Source organism: Pipra filicauda, unplaced genomic scaffold, assembly GCF_003945595.2.
Source record: "Pipra filicauda isolate LSUMZ 115617 unplaced genomic scaffold, ASM394559v2 scaffold190_size1978887_pilon, whole genome shotgun sequence".
NCBI classification, from domain to species: Eukaryota; Metazoa; Chordata; class Aves; order Passeriformes; family Pipridae; genus Pipra; species Pipra filicauda.
In genome coordinates, this window is record NW_024104299.1 from 1,150,574 (window position 1) to 1,170,746 (window position 20,173).

At 38.7% G+C, this 20,173-nt stretch overlaps 1 protein-coding gene and 1 long non-coding RNA gene across 4 annotated transcripts in view; both read right to left on the bottom strand.

Annotated features, from left to right (window-relative positions):
• The window catches only part of HTR7 (5-hydroxytryptamine receptor 7), a 39,044-nt gene extending 18,871 nt beyond the window's left edge, over window positions 1–20,173 (bottom strand). For all 3 annotated transcript variants that reach the window (XM_027717905.2, XM_027717920.2, XM_027717913.2), the window contains exon 1: window positions 19,365–20,173. In XM_027717905.2, coding sequence (XP_027573706.2) covers window positions 19,365–20,077 — 713 coding nt within the window. In that variant the 5' untranslated portion in view covers window positions 20,078–20,173. The remainder of the gene's footprint in view (window positions 1–19,364) is intronic.
• LOC120323064 lies at window positions 203–4,335 on the bottom strand. Its single transcript, XR_005563157.1, has 3 exons — window positions 4,231–4,335; window positions 2,367–2,439; window positions 203–460 (listed from the first exon to the last, which is right to left on the bottom strand). It is a non-coding gene; the product is annotated as an uncharacterized LOC120323064 (long non-coding RNA).

The following is a 20,173-nucleotide window of genomic DNA, read 5'->3' on the forward strand; positions in this document are numbered from 1 at the left end:
ACGTATGGTATAGGCAGATAGAATTCCATTCTAATTAGTCCACGTTTCTTTCTCGGAATTCACTGACTTGATCTAACAGATTCCAGAATCAGATTAGTGTCTTTCACTGTCTGATTTAACTTTTATGAAGCAAATTGGATTACTACGGAATAGAACTAGAAACATTGTACTGGAAATGACACAGATGTGTATTATAGCTATTTCTACAAGGAATCGCAACATATTGTTCTCTTATCACTTATCATTTGATTTGGAGTTGTGCTTAACCTGGGGTTCTTTCAGTTCTTCCTACTTTTGTATTTTAAGAGTCATAAAACTTTTATTCCAGAGACACAACAATGCTTACTCCTGTGCTTTTATCCTCTTTCTCTAGTTCAGAAGCTTTCCATCTTCAATACGTGTCTCCATGTATTGTTTTCTCTGCCAACCCACAGCAATAGAATCCTGTCTGCTGATTTACCTGCAATAATAATTTATTCTGAAGAACAATGCTGATCTACTTATTTTTCTTCAGATCATGATTCTCTCATAATCTTTCATAATTTTTTTCTGTCTGATTCAGTTCAACATTAATTACATTGTGATTGTGAGATACTTCATGAGAGTAAGAGCAAAATGCCATTCTTGAAAGCTATCCAGCATTTAGAAATATTCTTCCTAGTATAGTCATTGATCTAGATAATTTTTTTCCTTGTACTTCAATACATTAAACAGTAAGTCAAATGTAAATTTAACAGGTTGAAACAATCTATTCTTTCTGTTATGGCTATGTCAAAACACCCAACAGAAATTGTTCTCTTCTCTTCAAAGATGATGTGTTTACACAATGCAAAAGAAGCTCTGTCCCTTGGACTTGTTTTTAAATAGAATAAGACATACAAAAAAAAAAAAACTGATCAGGGAGATGCTATTCCCATCACATATTTAAGTAATTGAGATGGAAGCAAATGGATAGAAACATGAAAAGACCTAAGTCCTGAGACATGAGCATTACAGTGCACAGCTATGGTGCTATAATGTGACAATTACCTCACTAATTATTATACAACAGTATTGATCCCTGCCTTTCTGCAATACAGACTGGCCTCACAATCACATCATGATGACTGCCAGTTCATTGTCTTGGAAGAGGAGGATATTTCAGAGGCACTTCCTTACCAGAAGTGAACAAAGTTACTGATTTCATTGCATATATGAAACCTTTTAGAATATGAATTGGGTCACTTTAACACCTAAACATAAAATATTAACGTTAGAGATGGCAAAACTAACAAAATAAAACCATTACTCAGTGGAGAGAAAAAGACTGACTAATTCTGTTCTCAATCTAGTTAAATGTTGCATCTTTTCTATGTTGTGAACTAGTTCACAGTTTATAAAAAATCTTCGCACAGTGGCCAGCTTCCACATCTTAACTGCATTTCTAGAAGTACTGGAAAGCTCTTCTTCATCTTTCTCAGTTGATGGTGAATGCACTGATGTGAAAGATCTTAAATTTATGTTTTGGTATCTATTCTTTTAGATGCTTATGCTTCACATTTCATATAGTTTCAAAAGTATTCTTATTGTTGAAACAGTGATACTTTAATTTTGATATTTGGAAGAATGAGAATGAAATACTTGTTTTGTTTTCAGTAAGGTTAACACTTTCCATTATTCCCCTTCTGATTTTAAATTAATTGTATTTTCTTAAATTCTTTTTATAATAGGATGACATTTATTACCATTGCTATAGTGGGTACATATTTAATTTATTCTACATAGTAAATGTTCTGACTTGATTTTTCTTTTTGTCAAAAATCATTGTGATGGAACTGAAGAAGTGTAGGCTTTCCTGGCAGTCGTTGATGATTAAGTCAATCAAAATTAAATATCTATTCATTCTAAAGGAATGTAATTTGCATAGTACAAGATTCTCCTCTCCTACAGTTATTTTAGTTTCTCTGAACTTTCATGGACTTTCTTCCTCTCATATTGTATAATTTTACAGCTTCATATTTTTCTTATTTATTTTAGCTCATTTTTTATTCTTTTATTTCACTCATTCTTATTTCACTTTCTTGCCGTCTTATTTCTATTTATCTGTTAGCTCTGTATTTTCCATTCTTCATTTTTGCCTACCAATCTAAGATATCCATCCCATAGACTGGGAGATGTTTTCTGCTCTCATTCTAAGAAATACCTAACAACCGTATTGCCAGAAAGAGATGTGTAACATCTTTCCACTCAGCTTCTACTGTCTTACATCCCATTTCTGAAACCATATTGTTCTTTCCTTTCAGACTTTGGCAAATTTCTTTCACCTGCCCTCACCCTTTGCCTTTCGTTTTCCCCCTGCATGACTGATATGTCAAAGTATTTATCACCTGTCACAGCCTTGTTCTCAGATCCTTGACAAACCAGTTTGGTAGCCTTTTCTTTTCCTCTGCAAATTGTACCCTGTGAAGAAAAGTTCCCAACATGCAGTTGTTGATGTTTACTTTGCAACACTGCCCAAATATTAAATAATATGTATTTCCTACCCAATATTTTGCAATTACCCATATAAATATTCTATGTTATAGACTGAATGCTCTTATTAAATCCCTTTGAAGAAAACAGTATATGTATATTTTCCTTTTGTCTATTTTCTCCAAAGACATAAAGGTATGAGACATAAGAAGGGAAGTGCATTTTAGCCCATTCAATCCTTCACCAGCCTCCTAGAAACTGGATGCATTTGAAAACTAAAAGGTTTTGAGCACGAATTATTTAGAATTAAGTTGCACATGCAATGGAAGACTTCCTATTTTTAAGTTTTTCCAAAATGTCTGAACTCCAACTTTGTGTGTTTCATCATCCCTAGTTTTCTGTATACAAGTGTGGTTTGCTTACTGAGTGCAACAGGATTAATTATATACAGAGCTCAAAAGTGCTTCTCACCCCACTTCTTGATAGATAATCTGTAACACTGCAAAAGCTCTGTAAATCTGGGCAAGTCACACATAAGAAGAATCTATTTTTCTTTACACTGTTCAACATTGTGAAGGTTGAGGGAAAATTAAAAAATAATTTCATGCTTTTCTAAAAGAAAATGTATAACTCTGTTGGGGACACGCCACCCATTTCTGCTCTTTCACCACCACCACCTCTCCCCTTCCCAGATTTGCAAACTCCCTTTAATTAATGTAGATCTGGTTTTTTGTTGAAGAAGTAAGAGAGTCAAAATGCTCTTCCTAAATTTTTTGTTCCTTTCAAAATAGAAAATAATAATCAAAATATAGGGTAAACTATAATTTGCAATACATATCAGGAGCATTTTAGGAATATTCCCTAGGGAAAAACTTCTCAGGATTTTTAAGAAATATCTCAGTTCACTGAAAAATTCTTAACGGAATTCATCATAGTATACACACAAACTACTTCACAAGTGCAGTTGGCCTGTGAGATGGCCTGTACACTGTTAGAGATTCAAACCCTGTGGTCTGATTTACAGTACTTGTTAAGTAATTTTATCAATCAAGGAGAAAAAGGAAAAGCAAAACATTTTCAAAGATGGCAGTTTGTTGCTATATTCAGTAAGGTGACTTATATCAGAAAACACTATTTTGATTAAAATTTACATTTCGGCTTATTCCACATTGAGTCCCTTCTTATTATTCCAAAATATTTTAGACTCATAGGAACAAATGCAGTGCATTTGCATCATGTCAACTGTTATATCTAACTAAATATCTAATTACTTGTAGACCGATGACTGTCTTATGTGACTATTTTTTCACCTTTATGTGTATGATGCAGTATTTAATTTTACTAAGTTATTACAAGATGCCTTTTTGAGGGGCCAGAGAAGCTACCTCAACCTTCTGATACTATCTGGAGACTAAGATAGGAAATGCTTTGCTCTAGAAAAAGAATTAAAGAGAAATCACATTCTCATTTATTTCAGTCTAGTTGTACTGCAATGTTCACTAGAGACTGAGCATGCAGGAAAAAAGTTCAGGTTGGAAGAAAGCTAGGAAAAGAAGTTTTATCTCACATGGCCTTTTGTATTTTAGAGGACAACTGGTTAAATCTGAAAAAGGAAAATGAATCTGAGTGAAGGATTTGGCATGACTGGAGGGAGGTGGTGTTGTCAGTGAGCTTGAGGAGCAGCAGAAACCTTGAGCGTGAGTGCACATAGTTCAAATGCTACTGAGGAAGGATGTGGCCTGGCTTGAAATATTGCTTAATGTGTTACATGGGACTTACTCTCTGCTGTGGGGGAGAATAACTTTAAGCAAAGACGTGATTTCTTGAAACACCAGCTCAGATGAAATCCCTACTCTGTTAAACAAAGGTAGTTCCTGAGCAAAAGAAAACAGAGAAATGGAAAAGAATATGTTTTGCAGATAGGAACTGGAAAATCCTCATTTTCCTTTTGTGTTCCCCCCATCTTAACCCTCTTGTTCCTCACACCCAGGGGTATTGTAAAAGACAATGAAGATTTCAGATTTTTGTCAGTCTGCAGCACATCTAACATACTTTTTCTCCCCCTTAATGTCTTCAGAAGGGGTTTTAGTTCTCATGCTCACAACTTACTAACAAAGCTCAGATCTCCCACTTTCCCATGTCCTGACTGATGTTGTCCCAAGATGAGCAGTCGTGATTCCAGGCCAGTCTGCTGGCTGCAGCCAGGCCAGAGGAGATGTGCCAGGAGACAACCACCAGACATGCCTCAGTCTTGGAACCACCCTCTTCCGTGCAAGCATTCAAGTAAGCTGTAATGAAAATTGCAATGTGATTTCTCTCAGTTCTGTACTGTGTCAGACACCAGCACAAACATCCCTTAGGTAAGCAATGAGGTAGGTTGGTAGCCCACAGGATTCTGTGTCTATATTTTGACCAATGTATCATCTTCTCCTTCCATGTCTGTGCAGCCATACACATACACACACACCCCAGATGACCCCTTTGTATTGTCAGCACGGTGGATCCCAGGACGTACATGTAAAAAAACGTTGAATCCAGAGCAAGCCCTAGGAGGAAGGGTACGGAAGTACCCACTGATGCACATTGCACAAGGGAGGGTGCCTATGTGGATGCAGCTGAGGCAGCCTGGAGGCTTCCTCAGGATGGAGTCAGGCCTTTAGATGGTTCTCAGGAGGAGGAGGAGGTTGCCAAAACAGTACTGCGTTGTCCAGTTCAAAACAAAGAACTGCCAAGTCCCTGCACCCAGCTAAGCGCTCTGGCTGTTCCCTGGCTACACACTGGCACGTGACCCAGGCCTCCTGAGCCCCTTGCTTTTTGCAGGAGAGAGCCTAAACACACATGGAGCTACAGAGACCTCTGCTCTGGGTGATCAGGGAACATAAATATCAGGATTTGCCCTGAGCATATCAGGCTGTCACTTTAGGTGCAGTTTAAGTGGCCTGCCCAGAACCACAAAATAAGCCTATAGACCCTGATCACAGGGTCATCACAAGCCAAGATTGCCGCTTTAGTTACATAACCATTTTTCTGTGTTTTTCTTGAGGCCAGATAACAGATACCTGCAACCAAAATGTGTGGAGGCTCAATTTCAGAGCTATGAAAAACCGTCTGTTCTTTTTAAAACAGTAAACCCTCACCAGACTCCTCTAAAGTAGAAATGGCTAAGGTGATTTTCTCCAGCTTCATTACATGAGTCACTTGGATTGACACTAAACATCAGCTTAAAAGGAATTATTTTGAAAGTTATAATGGTGTTTAAAAATGAAAGCCTCCTACAACTTTAACTACAACATCATGACTGATGTCTTCAGTACAATTAAATGAAGCATTTCAGAAACTTCCACAGTATAAGTGATGAATGAAATGAAAAATCACAGACCATTGAACTGATCATACCACTACATTAAAACAAAGTGTCTTCAGGAATCAGCTGTATAAATGTGCTGATATGTATGTCTCTTCTCTTCCTTCCTTGAATACAAAATGTTTAAACATAATATCTCCAGATTCAAGGAACAACTCTCTCTAGAATACTTCTTCCCTCCTCCCCCTTCTTCCTCTTCCTCTCTCTGAAGAGACAGGAAAAATACTGGCCCAAATTCTCCTCTTTGCTTCTCCGTGACAGTAATTTTGCAAGAGCCCTAAGGAACACCTATATAGTCATTATGGGTGAATCGCAGTACAGAACTAACCTTCTTGGACATTTTTGGCTTTTTCTATAGCTGTATTGGCCCGAAGGTAGATCTGAATTTGTCAAAAAGCACATAAACATTTTGCTATGTTCCACAGGATCAGGTATGTGAAAACTGTAAATGTTGACCTCAGGCTTTAATTGTTTGTCCAAGCTCAGATAGATAAAAACCAAAGGATATCAGTAAACTGTGTTAGATATCACAGGAAAATCTAAGTCTAAAGCAGGTTTAATTAGGAGTCTCCTTTCAAAAACTTTGGGATGTGCAAAGCATCTTGTATAGGATTTGTCTAGAGTTCAGTTTTCTCTGCAATGGTACCTGTGGAAATGTCATACAGAGGTACCTACTGTTTCTAGGAAGTAGGCACCATGGGTTTTAATTTCAGCCCTTTCCTTAAAAGTCTTTTTTAAATATTGCCATTGCAGTTCAGACTAAAATACAGTTTTCACTAATGTAATCCTCTCAATGCAAATAGATCTGAAAACAAGAAGAAAACCCACTAACAGAATAAAATTGAGAAATTGCAACTTTGCAATTGTAACTGAGACACTGAAGCAGCCAAAGCAACTAAAAAACCCTGTTTCATAAAACAGTCCAAGATTAAAAAGGACAGTGTCTCCTCAAACACGAATATGTTTTGTCTGTCTAACTTAGATCAGTGGTGCGTTACCTGAGAATAGCGGCAATCAAGCAAAGAACTATCATAAGGCTGAGTCGGTTAAAAAAAAATCACCAACAAACAACAACAAAAAAAAAAAAAAAAAAAAAAAAAAACAAAAAAACAAAAAAACAAAAAAAACCAAACAAAAAAACCCCAACCCCAAACATGAGGTAGGGATTTTGTCATAAATTTCCAGTATGTGAGCAACTAAGTACAACTCTAGTCAAAGCACTAGAAGAATAAGCTGCTTCTGCCTGAAGTCACATACTGATGGCTATCTAGCAGTGCTGTGTAAAGAATGAACAGAGCCATGTTGTGTTTCTGGAAAGCTTTAAAATTGGTCTTCATTCTGAATTTTATGAAGGAAAAATCCAAAGCTTTTTTTTAATCTTGAACTGACTGGCTAGAAACACAATGGTGCCCTGAACTCTGCTTTTCACATACAAACAAATGAACTGAACCAGCTTGTTGCGAAGTATCAAAAGAGGACATTACCAGAAGATAACATTAGTTGTGTTACTTTAAAAAAACCCACCACATTCTAGCAAAATCGTCTCAATGTTTCATTTCATAAAATATTCTGATAATAGAACATCCCATTCTGATCCCCTATACTACCAGTTGTTTTTTAAAGATGCAGACTGGAGCTGCTTGTTTCCTACAGCAGTAAAATAATTTCTCTCTTCCTAATACATATAAATCTTAACACAGGAAAAAATCATAACTTGTTTTGGAAGGGGAGGCAGTGGGCTGGAAAGAGCACAGCATGAGGGAAAGCTATCAAGGAAGGAAAGCAGAAGGCTAGATCAAATTCTGTATGTATCATTCAAGAACCTTTTAGAAAACTGCTATTCACAGTCCTTTCCAACAGAAACTTCTGGTACAGGGTCCTATTAGATAATAAGGTGATTCCTTCCCTGTAACTTATAAAAACAGCTATTTATTTACCATTTCTTTATATTTTAGCCGTATATTTTCTGCTCAGTATGTGGCACAGAATGAGGTTATCATGTCTCATCATCTTTCATGTCAATGAATGGAAGGTTTACTGTAGCTACCACATTTCTCAACCATATGTCATTTATTTCCTTAACACTCATTTTAACTAACATATTTATTTACAGCACGCTTGTACATCCGATCCCAAGTTCTCCCTTCACATGTAATCCTCCTGCCTGCTGTCATTTTTCTCACAAAATGTCTCATTCAGTGATATTTTGGAATTTAATATCAATAAATCACAGAATCACAGAGTCAGAATCACAGAATATTCTGAGGAAGGGAAGGGAACCACAAGGGTCATCAAGCCCAACTCTTCAGTGAATGGCCCATAGGGGGATCAAACCCACAACCCTGGTGTTATTAGCACCATACTCCAACCAACTGAGCTCATCTCAGGGTCAAATAATGGCTCAGATTGAGCTTTCCTCTATAAACTGGAAACAGAAAATTTGTAGGAATTTAATATTACTTTACAAATATAACTGCCCCTTGCAGTCACTCAGAATCCTTAAATACACAGGTGCCCTTTAACTAAAGGAGAAGGTTGAAGGGGAGAAAGATCTAGTGATGAAAAATAACTGCAGGAAAGCCCAAATTGCAGTGGGTAAAACTCTATGTTCAGCCTTTCCCAACCTCAGTGTTTAATGGTTCACTTGTCATAATGTTTATTCATTTTTGCCAGCAGGCTTGGGAATGAAGAATGGACACTACTTCTTTCTAGCTAACTAGTCCTCCACTCTAATGAACTTTGAACCTCCTGGGTCTTGCTCAGACCTACCAGGCTGTGGTTCCACGTAGCTGGCTTTTTCCAGCTTGCTGCTTCAGTAACATTTAATCCAAATCCAGAAGTCCATAATCCCCATTTAAGATACCACCAGGTCTATTTTTGTAAAGGCAGCTGTAAGTAAACTTAGAGAAACCTGAAAAAAGGAGATTAGCCAGGATAGTGTGTCCTCTTTGTCTAGTTGAAAACAGGCTTGCCCACCAGTTTCCACTACAGTATATTCTTTTTTTCAGCAACATTCTTCATATTTTTCCTTCTTTTAAAATTCATGTAAAATCTGCAACACTAAATATTTTTAAAATATAGAACACATTTCAACACAAACTGCTACACCAACTTCACAGGCATGAAAACATAGTACATCTACAAAATGAACCTCTTGCTTTTCTCTTGCAAAGAGAGGAGTTTCTGGCCCCCTTCACCTGGGCTTTCTGTATAGAGTGACAAAATTCAAGGTCAGATTCAACTATTGGTTATCCACAAATAACCATTTGTCCAGCTTAGTGTGTGTGTGTGTGTGTGGTCACGATTCTTTCACAATGCCTTTTTGTATTCCCCAGAACTTAGTTATACTTTTATGCTAAAACAGAACTACAGCTGACAACAGATCATCTCCTCCTCCAAAGTCTTTAAAGATAGCAGGATTTGGAGATTATCAAGGATCCCAGAACTCTCTTCTATATTCACTTTACAGATGCTACATAAAAATAGACATAAAAACTGTACACACATGAAAGCAGTGAAATAAGTGGGATCAGCAGAAAGAAGCCTTTCTTCTCACCTCTCAGTGAGGTTTTTCTTTCTCAGCAGCAAGATGGCAATTCTAAGGTTCTTCCGAGTCATGGTGGCATCAACTTTGTGCGGATAAAGAGTTAAATACCTAAGGTTTACTGCTATGCCTACAGCTTCCAATAACATCAATTCTCATTGCCAGGCTGAAAACTTCAAACATGCATTTGAATTTAGGAGCAGAACTTTGGCATCAGGGTGGGATGAATCACCACGGCTGGCCTATGAACATCTCAGGTAGTTCGCTGCAAGCTGCAGGTGTTTCGGATATTTGGTAAGAATCTCCCTTCATTTCAACACTTAGACAGCAGTGCAGAAGCTTCCCATTAAGTAACAGCCTTTAGAAATGTTAAACTCCTTCCTGTGTTGTTTAATTCAAAGGCAAACATTCGACTATACTATTTTAATTTCAGTTATTTTTTAAAAATGAAGATTGTGTTCTGCTAACAACCATACTCATTTTTGCAAAAATAGCAATATAGGACAATACACTCTTGAGACACTACAATCAGTATTGTTGCTAAAACTGCTTCTGATAAGAAGTGGGTCTTCAAATGCAGATACTTAAGGTAAAAAGGAAACTGCAGTACATAACAATGCAAAAATTAAGTCTTTTGAGCCAAAGCTGTACTATTTTTAGCATCAAAATGTCTTACTAGACTACTGAAGAAAAGCTTTGCATCTTGTCAGCAGTTGTTTTGGGTCATGCATATAAATACTACCAAGTAATTTGTGACCAGACAACACACTCTTTGTTCAGGGATTTAATATTTCAACTATTTGCTAAATGTCAACTTCTACAGCAAATAAACAAAGCTTAACAAGCCACATCAAAAACCGCTTACAGAAAATTATTCTGGCAAATGGAACTGTATATCTGAAATATTTCATGATAATCACAACATGTTTTCATGGTTTATATTCATGATGACACTTATGTGGCAAATTCTCCAATAAGTTTAGATAATAGCATATACTTCTGTTATATGCCTTCCAGTTCTACCTTCTAATATTTATACCTATTGCCAATTCCTGAACACTGGCTACAAGAGTAAATCTTCTAGGGCACTATTCTTTACTCTGATTAAAAAAATCCCTATATTTTCTAGCATGGGAACAGTCCTCCAACTAGTAAACAGACACTACTGCACAGACTTGGGTTTTTTGCAGTTGCCTTTTGTGTCCCTCTCTAGAGATCTGCAAACCATATGTTGAAATACATCGTCCCCAGACTCCAACACATCTCTCGTGAAAAGCAAGCAGTTTATAAATAAGGTACTTAATGAAAGTTCTGTATTGGTAGCTCAATTTCACTTCCAGCAGCAATAGGCCATATTTCTGATTGCAGGTACTTGTATGGTTGATGAGAAATGATGATTCCAATGCCACCAGGTATTCTTCATCGGGAAGGAAGGTGGTCCAATTGCATGCCAGGTTATCGAGAGGAGAACTCATGATGTTTGCCCAGATCTCCAGTTACCACCTCTCCCCAAAAGACTGGACTGTTTTCAAAGCCCATCCCTCCCCCCAAAAAAAAAGTTTATTTAAATGAAAACTAGACATTTGATCTGTTTAAATACAGAAAACTTATCACACTGTGAGTGAGACGTAAAAAGGTTTGTACATAATTCTGCCACAAAAATGGTGTTCTTGTAGGCAAGCTTTTGCTGCCAGTTCTGATTTTACTCAACTTGATGAATGTCTGAGATACAACAAGCTCTGTCCAGCCTCCCTTGGTCCCTGAGCAGTTTTTCCACCACTATTAATACATGGCAAGCTGCTGCTTGCTCCTCAACCTGCTACACCCTGCAGGACAAATAGCTCCCAGTGTGAGAAAAGTGTTACCTTTCATATGGCTCTGCCTCCACTTCCCACAATCTCCTTAAATAGACATAAAAACTGTACACAAAAATGGATTACCAACTTTCCTTGTGGTTATATCTTACACTTCTACAAGTTTTGAGTGCTTAACGATTCCAAACCCCCACCCATTTCCTTGGTACATCTCAGGAAAAAATTTGCTATCAGTTTTTTCATCATGACACAATGTACCTCTAAGAATAGACTTCGTCCTGGTTTTCCTTACTTTAAAAAAAAGTTATTTTTGTAATATCCCGTTTTGGTTTTGTGTTTTGGTTTTTTTTTAAACAATCATACCATTTTGCAGTGAAATAGCTATCCATGATAAAGTTAACCCCCTCCAGTGGTCTCTTCTGCTACCTTCAATTTGATAGCAGAGATCAAAATAGACAGAATATACTCAGCACTGACTTGATTTCCCTGCTCATCTCTGTTCTGGACTTTTGGAGAATTCATACGTATCTGTACATTACCCAAACCCCTTGTCTAGTGTTAGAGGTGAATCGCTACCAGAACTGCAGACATGCTCATACGTACGGAACCACCCACATGTATCAGATAATCTAGATTTCTGTATAAAGCCTTGATAAACAGTAAGGTACAAGAAGAAAATCATAGCTGCTGCACTCTTTAATTTTATGTTAGCTCAAACAGAATAAAAACAAATTTTCCCTATGACATATTTAATTACTGGAGTCTTTTGAGAAGGAAAACTTAAACTTTGTAGTAGGAGTTGGCTCAAAAAAAAATCAGTTGCTTTTTTTCTCTTTTCAGTATACATAGGAAGAGACATGGTATGATTCAATCCTCTAGAAACAGTTGGCTACCCAGTACAAGAAGAAAATCTAAAACCTGTAAGCTTTCCAGGTGAAAGAAATTATCCTCACCTTACAAACAGTAGTCACCATTAGAACAAAACTGCAATGTTCACTGCTTTATGATACTTGAGCTTTCTACATGCAGATATCAGAATTTGTAATTTGGCTCCCGAGTCTTTCTTGTATGACAGCTGCACCTTGGCAAACTCAACTATTTCTCAAGCTCTTTATGATTGTTCAACCTACAATGGCCAGCTCTTTCTTCAGACTTTCTAGTCCACAGAGGATGGACCAGATCTGTGCTATATACTGAGAGAAAAAAAGAGAGAAGTGTTTGTAGCTGACAGACGGCGCCATATGTACATATCAGCTGCAGATGAAATAAGGTGTTCTGTTTCAAAAGTTGCCACAAATATTTCTGATAAAATGTTTCCAACTCAACAACAATATTATAAATAATTCTGTGTTTCTTTTAAAGGAATAAGATATTTTCTTTACATAATTTTCAGGGAGTTTTAGAAATAATTTTCAGAGAAAATTATTCCAAGAAAGTGAAAACATTCCCTGGTTAATTTCTGTTCCTCCAGAAGCTTGTGCGAGCATGCTACTACTGATACAGTAATCTTGCTTCAAACAGTGTATAATAACTACAAAGGCTTTGATGTGTCATTCTATGATACTCATCCATTTCAAGAAAAAAACTCTAGGAAAAAATATTTTGATACAAATATACGCAGGTTACACTACACCATCGTGCCAGTGTGATATGCATCTGCATTTTGGTGATTTATATTAGGAGATATTTTTGAAAGCTCCCTTCAAAAACTAAGAGGAGTGTTTCTAGAATTGTATTTTTCCTAGAATTTTGAAGCAAATCCAACCTTACTTATGGAAAAACTATTTTTATGGCCTTGGCAGGAAAAAAAATCACTTTTAAAATGTCTCCAGAATGCCCTGCTTGGTAAAAACACGAATTAATGTTCCCTTACCTCTGACTTATCAGGATCCTTTGAAATGTCTGGATGAACCCCCAAGAATTAGAGACCCCAAAATCACTTCTGAAAACTCATCCAGTGTTAAATCCTGGTAGGAGCAAACAGAAGATAGTTTCAAATGTGGGGGGGAAATGAAACATCCAATTTAAAGAAAAGGCATTCAGGTAAATGTGGTTTAATTTAAAATTTCCTTCTTCTAACTGAACTATAATTCCCCATGCATGCATATCTTGAAATGTTACCAACTTCAGTCAGCTTTTCACTGCTACCTCTAGTTTATCTTGCATCTCCACTCTTTGTAACTCCCCTTCAGTAACACGACTTAAATGCATCCAGTATATAACAGCAATAGAATAATCAATCTACAGATTTTTGTTCTGTAACACCTTCTAGCTTCCTAAACTTTGTCAGCTTCTACTGTGCAGCCACAAGACACACCCACCAAGCTTCAGGTCTTATGCCTGTTCCCACTGCGAAAGGACAAAACTACCACTTGTTTTGGTGTTCAAACTCCAGAGTTTACTCCTGAGTTAAGTCTTCACAAATCAGTCCATCTGCTTGATAAAATATCTTTTATTTGTTACTGCCCACCTTACTTATTGTGCGTCTGGCAGCGTGGTCATGAAGAATTATGTATCTGCAAACACATAATAAAACAATACTTGTGGCTAATATCAGGTTACTCTGTAAGTAACTGTGTGTCTTTCAGGCTGCCTATGTGACACAGGAAAAGATACCTGAGGATGTCACAGAAAGGTACTTAAAGAAGAGGGATCATAATACAGAAGAATGCCCCAACTTTATTTACTCTTTTGGAGTGGGTTCTGGGTGACAGATGCACATTGCACTGCCTTATGCTACTTAATGCATCCAACTTCCAATTCAACTTCATCTGTGGATTTGGGATCAAAAATTTGTGTTGTTCCTCTTTTCAAGGTAAATAGTAAAATGGAGACTGCAGAAGTGTTCAGCAATTAGTTCTCTGCAAAAAGAAACTACATTAACTTGAGGAACATTTTTTAAGTGGACTACATTAGAAAAACTACATGGAAAGGAATAAAACCGAATCTGTTCTTTTTCACTTTAGTTTATCAATGCTGTCTGTATCTTTCATTAGCTAGACAAATTACTTACAATCTCAGAAAGATTACTGTTGTTTATCAGGCTAAAAAGTGGAAATAATGGCTGTTGCAAGGAATTATCTGCCTTATTGATCTCCAAACTTTCTTCTGCAATATAGACCCTAACTGCAGTAACTCCATCACGTGCTTTTTTTATAGTTCCTTTTAGGTTTTTCCTCATTTCTCAGTTACTTCTGCGTAAATATATGTACTGAACAAAATATCATGAGTGGCACTGCTGGTGGGTGCCTATGTTTATTCTAGATCAGAAATATATTACATTGAGAATTTTTTCATATCTAGTCTACATGTATACTCTACATGTCTTTTGTGAACGATCTGAGCAGGGTCGGCAGAACGGACCGCAGCCTTTTCCACACTCAAGGCAGAAAAAGTTTCATACTGAATAGGAAACCACACAGGACTATTAGGTGCTGTTAAGTTTAGCAAATTGCTGACAGTTTTCAGGTCATATTATCAGTTTTGGATGTAGGTAGAATTTAGACACCTGGATTCTACTGAAAGTACTTGAGTGTTTATTTAAATTTAGTTCCAAGTACTTTCTTTGAGGAAGTTTGAGACCTGCTCAGTTCTCAGGCATGGAACAAGGACTAGAGCAGTGAGTGAGCTCTAAGGAACTGACACGTTCTCTAAGGAGAAGCATAAGTACTCATACCCAGAGTGTGGCAAAACAAGGAGAAACACAGAGCTGATACTTGTGTATAAAAATCTCAGGATCAACAAAAAGGCCCACTTACTTGCATACAAACTCTAAATCCTCATCAATTTAATGGAAGCCTGGAATACTCGTGAACTGTTGGCTAAGATACAGACTGGAAAAGTTCCCCAAAAAGTGTTTCATTACTTGTGTGGGTGTGGGGAAAGTGTTATAATTCATCAACTGTATCTGAGTAGTTATGTTACTTTATCACTTTCTAAGCCAAAGAACTATTTTTAAATTGAATTAAAAATTGCTACTTATGCAGTTATCCAGTGGATACTCTCCAAAACAACATTCCCGTAGCTATCTTGGGTCAGAACAACATGATGAATCAGCATGCAAACACCACCAGTTCTAATAAAATTAATTCCCTTTATTTGTTCATCCCCCCACTAGGATGTGGTTTGTATCCATCCCTCATAATTTACTCCTAATGTCTGCTCATTCTTAAACATAAAGAATGTAAAGGAATCTAAATATGATATAATTTATTTAATTCAGAATCAGAAAAGTGGAGCTTTAAGGGCAAAAAAACAAAACAAAATGCACACTAATAAGAAAGGCTTAAAGGAGACTACTGTTCACTGAGACCCAATTCTGCTGCCAAAATCTTTGTAGCTCCTACCTTTCTACAGAGCTACTCCTCATATCATGGATGGCAGGAATAGCAAAGGTAATGTATTGACTGTCTGAGTATCAAGCTGTCTTGCCTGTTTAATCCTCACGAAATCTGAAAAGGGAGAAAGTCTTTTCTCTCCGTCATATATATTTTAGTTCTGACAGACCTGCCTGTAAGCAGATAGCCTTCTTCCAAAGTGGGGGCTTAAATAAGACAGAGATGCCTAAAAAGTAACGTGTTCTTCAGAGGTCACTCTGATAAAGATCTGTGAAGGTTTTCATGTTGTGAAACAAAAAGGAAGATATGACCTAAAAAAACGCATAATAGTCCAAATCTTGAATCTCCACAAATTTAGACCTTTTCAACCAAGCTTCTTCCATGTGCACCCTGCACAAAGTTAGAGATCCCAATAATAGCACACTAACTTCTGCTTTGCACCCCTAACATTTACACAACTTAGACGAGAAACAATTTAAACAGTATAATAAGTGCTTGATTTGTCTAATTAGTAAAGAAATAAAAGGCTTTCCAACAGAATGAAAGCAGCCCATTGGTAGATTCCAGGCTAATCTGCATCTTTCAGAGCTTTCCAACTGATAGATTCAGCTAAAAAACACATCTGCCACTAAGGGCTGTGCATCAAAACATCCCTGTGAGCAATAGGCCTGCCAGCTGCTGGCATTTCAGGGCTCTCAGTGGCATAAGCTGAGTAGTACATATTTGTGCAAGGGAAACAAATCAAAAAGTCTTTTCAATTTACTCATCCTGTTTGGAAGCTCCTCAAAGCTTCTCTTTTACTGACCTAATTGTTTGTTTAATAAAAGGTATTACCTCTTCTTGCTTAGCAGTTTGTAACAAATTCTTTTTTTTTAAGGTTAATTCAATAGTAATATTCTGTCAGCTATTTACCTGATTCTTATATCTGCTTCAGAAAGAACCCAAATATTTAATAATTAAATTTTAAAATGGTCAACTTATTTCCTGTCTGCAATAACCTCATCTTTCTCTTCAGGAAGGTGGATCCCAACAAAGGTTTCCTAAAGTGTCCTAAAGAGCCAGGTGACAGTGCCATTCATAATTATTCCTCAAAAATGTTCCTATTCCTCTTTGTCCTATTTTAACCTTTTCCCTTAAAATATCTCCCACATCATCCCAGGATACTTAATTGTGCTACAAAGTTCATCTAAATGGCTCTGAAGGTAGTGCCAGATTGAAGGAAAATGAATTAATTTAATTCCCTCTTTTCTGGCTTCTGGATATTGTATTCTTTGCACTGAGATAGAAAGGCTAATAAGGGCTGTATCACTGATGATCTTCTTCTCCTACATAACAGAAAACATGCAAGTGTTTCCATCAAAACCATGGAAAAATGGACCTTGTGAAAATCTGACCCTCTAATGCACTATATACGTTGTGATTTGCAGCTCCAATACCAAATACACTGCTTAATCTGGAGGTATGTGATTTTTCAGAGATAAATTTCCCTCACTGATCATTCGAGGATTTCCTAACTACATACATGTAAGAACAATTGCCGGTAGGATAGCTTTATTAATTAAAATTAAATTTAAATTAGTGCTACACTGGCAACATTTCATCATTCACATTTAATTTTCTTAATTTCTCCCTGGCTTGCATATTTTGTACGTCTTCACTATTCAAAGATTAGTTCATCTCAAACTAATCTTAGCCCTGACTGAGCAGTGCCACACCAGTATAAGTTTATTTATTTTTAAATAGGATTAGAAATCATGGAAATTTCTTTTATTGTTGGGTAGTAGAGACATTTTGCTAATGAATTGCTGGCTTGTCTCCTTTTACTTATGATATCACCTATCTTATCTATATAATGGATTTGGGTGAGAGAGGTTAAAGCATCATAATTCACAGAATTTTAGTTTCAAGAAGGGAGTAGACAACAGTAAAATGAATTGTAAATAGATCATGTTCAACAAACACTTAATGATAGAATTGGGAATACAAAGACGAGAGGAAAATAATTCTAGTTTAAATCAGCACTTGCTGTTGAAAATCAGTCATTCACAACAGGTTCTAAATACAGAGATATATCTCTCTAGTATTTTCCGGGAAGAGGGGAGTGGAGGGAGAATAATAAGAAGACAGCAAAAGACGCAATCACGACTGTGACCTGTTCAGTCAAAGCCCCTGTTAATCAAACAGCAGTGACCTCAAACGTTAAACTAAGAAAACACAGTTCTACAGTGAGAATCAGTCACACATCCCTACTTCAGTAAGAAAGCTTAAATATGTTAACCTGCCTTCAAAAGGTTGAAATGGAGGTGGAGAGCTCAGACATGAACATCAAGAACAATCAAAGAATGGGAATACTTTATGGGGAGAGAGTGGAAAAATGAAATCATCAGTCTTAGAAATAGGTAGTACAGAAAAACAGAGAATAATATCGGGAAGGCAGATAAGCCTACTCATATTTTCTTACAGTATTGGAATTAAATTAAAAAATAGCAAATTTCAAGGCAACACCAATTTAAAAACAAACAAACAAAACAAAAAACCACCCTTTGATATTCAGTCAAACTGTGTATGTAGATTTCATTGCTACAAGATGCTTTGCAGCATTCAGACACTGTTCAATAAAGAAGTTGCAAAATAAAGATCATTGGAGAAGGGGATGCTTATACAGAAATTAAAGTTTTGAAATTAATACAATTCGTGATGCTCCTTGGAATGAAACAACCTCCATTTATTGCGGGAAACTTTTAAAAGACTGTTTCTCTGCAGAAACCTAATGCAGAGTTCTTTCCAAAAACTTTCTGAAGTAAAGAGTCAAGATTGCTGTCAGATATTGGACTTGGTAAACTGCTTCTACAATCTGGTTATGAAGTTCTTCAATTTCTACCAATTGTGTGGAGTTGTAATGAAAAGTTACCCTCGAGATACCAAAATTCTTGGTGTGGAATTTAGGCTGTGGAAGAGGGAAGCTACAGGCTGCAATTTACTTTAGAACAGGTCCTGCGTGGAATAAAGGAAACTGTCAGCCCTTCTCTGCAGAGGAGAACTCAGACACAGGCAAATATGAGACCTTAGGTTTGGCCCTGACATCACAGTTGAACACCTAAGATCCTCTTCTGTGGTCTGTATACACCTCCTTGTTGCCCCAGTGCCTGGATCTTTTGGAAGTAGCTATTTAGTCAATGAGCATAATCTGATTTTTAAGAGAGAAGGTGAAAACTTTTAAAAAGCAAACATTTAAAAGCAATTTTTCCATATAAAACATTACTTGTCAAAAATGGTTCTGTTGGTTGAAATTGAGCTATTCTAGTGGTGTCCTAGAATAAGATAAAACCATAATAAGCTATAATTCCTGCACCTTCTCTGGTCTGGTAAAACTCCACTGAACCCAGCGAGGTTACACTGTCACCAGCTGTGGAATAATCAGCTCAAATCTAGCTGTGGTATAAAGCAGTTTAAATACATATGTTTCAAATATTAACGTGGCTGCAAATGCCTCATTACTTGTATGGAGCCACAGTAAACGTTAACAGTTTACGTTCAGTTTTGCTCTGACGCCTCTGCTCTGCAGTGAGAGCAGGGTAGTTACCCAGAGGGATAACCGGGCACCTGGGCTGGGATACGGGCGGCAGCACACCCTGCTCCGGCGGGCTCCTTCGAACAGAGGCTGAGGGCTGGCACTCGCCTCACTCCCTGCTCTGAGCACGTCTGCGGCTCATTTCCAAGGGACCCGGAGGAGAAGGCAGGAGACGGCTGGTGGGATCGCTCACGGCAGGTCCCCGCGCCAGCGCCACGGCCGTCCCCGGTGCCCGGGGCTGCGGGAGGGCAGGGCGAGCCGCGGGGCTCCGGGGCGCTCTCACCTGTCGATACTTATCACGCAGAGGGTCATGATGGAGGCCGTGCAGCACATGACATCCATGGCGATGAAGACGTTGCAGAAGAGACGCCCGAAGATCCACTCGCCGCCGATAAGGTCGGTGACGCTGACGAAGGGCATGACGGCCAGGGCCACCGAGAGATCTGCCAGGGCCAGCGAGACGATGAGATAGTTGGAGGGCTGCCGCAGCTTCTTCACGAAGCAGACAGAGATTACCACCAGGCAGTTGCCGGCGATGGTCAGAAGGGTGATGAGGCAGAGCACGGCCCCGATGAGAACTTTCTCCACGTTGCCGTAGCTGAGGATTTGCTCTCCGCACTGGGAGTCGTTGGCTGGGAGAGGGCTCGCCGTGGGCAGCGCCGACGGGACAGAAGACGGACCGAGCTTGGCCAGGCTGCGCGGGGGCCAGGAGCCGGCGATCATCCTGCCGCCGCTCAGCGCCCGCGGGTCCTCCAGGACCAGGGGCCGGAGGTTACCGTAGAGGTGGCTGCCGTTGAGGGCGAGCACCATGTTGGCGTGAGCAGCCCATGAAGCCCCACCACCCGCCGCCCGCTCGCCGGCTGTCCCCGCCGCGGGAATGCTCGGGCTCCTCCTCGGGCGCCCGGCGCCGCCCGCCCCCTCGCAGCCGGCCGAGCGACCCGCCGGGGACCCAGCCTTCAACTTCCCCCCTCGCAGCCGGGCTCGCCCACGGCTCATCCCGGGTGGCCGCGGGGCGGGCACGGCGCCATCGCCCCCAGCCCGCGGGCAGAGGCGGCGGCCGCTCCCACCCGCGGTTGCTTCCCGAAGGCGATG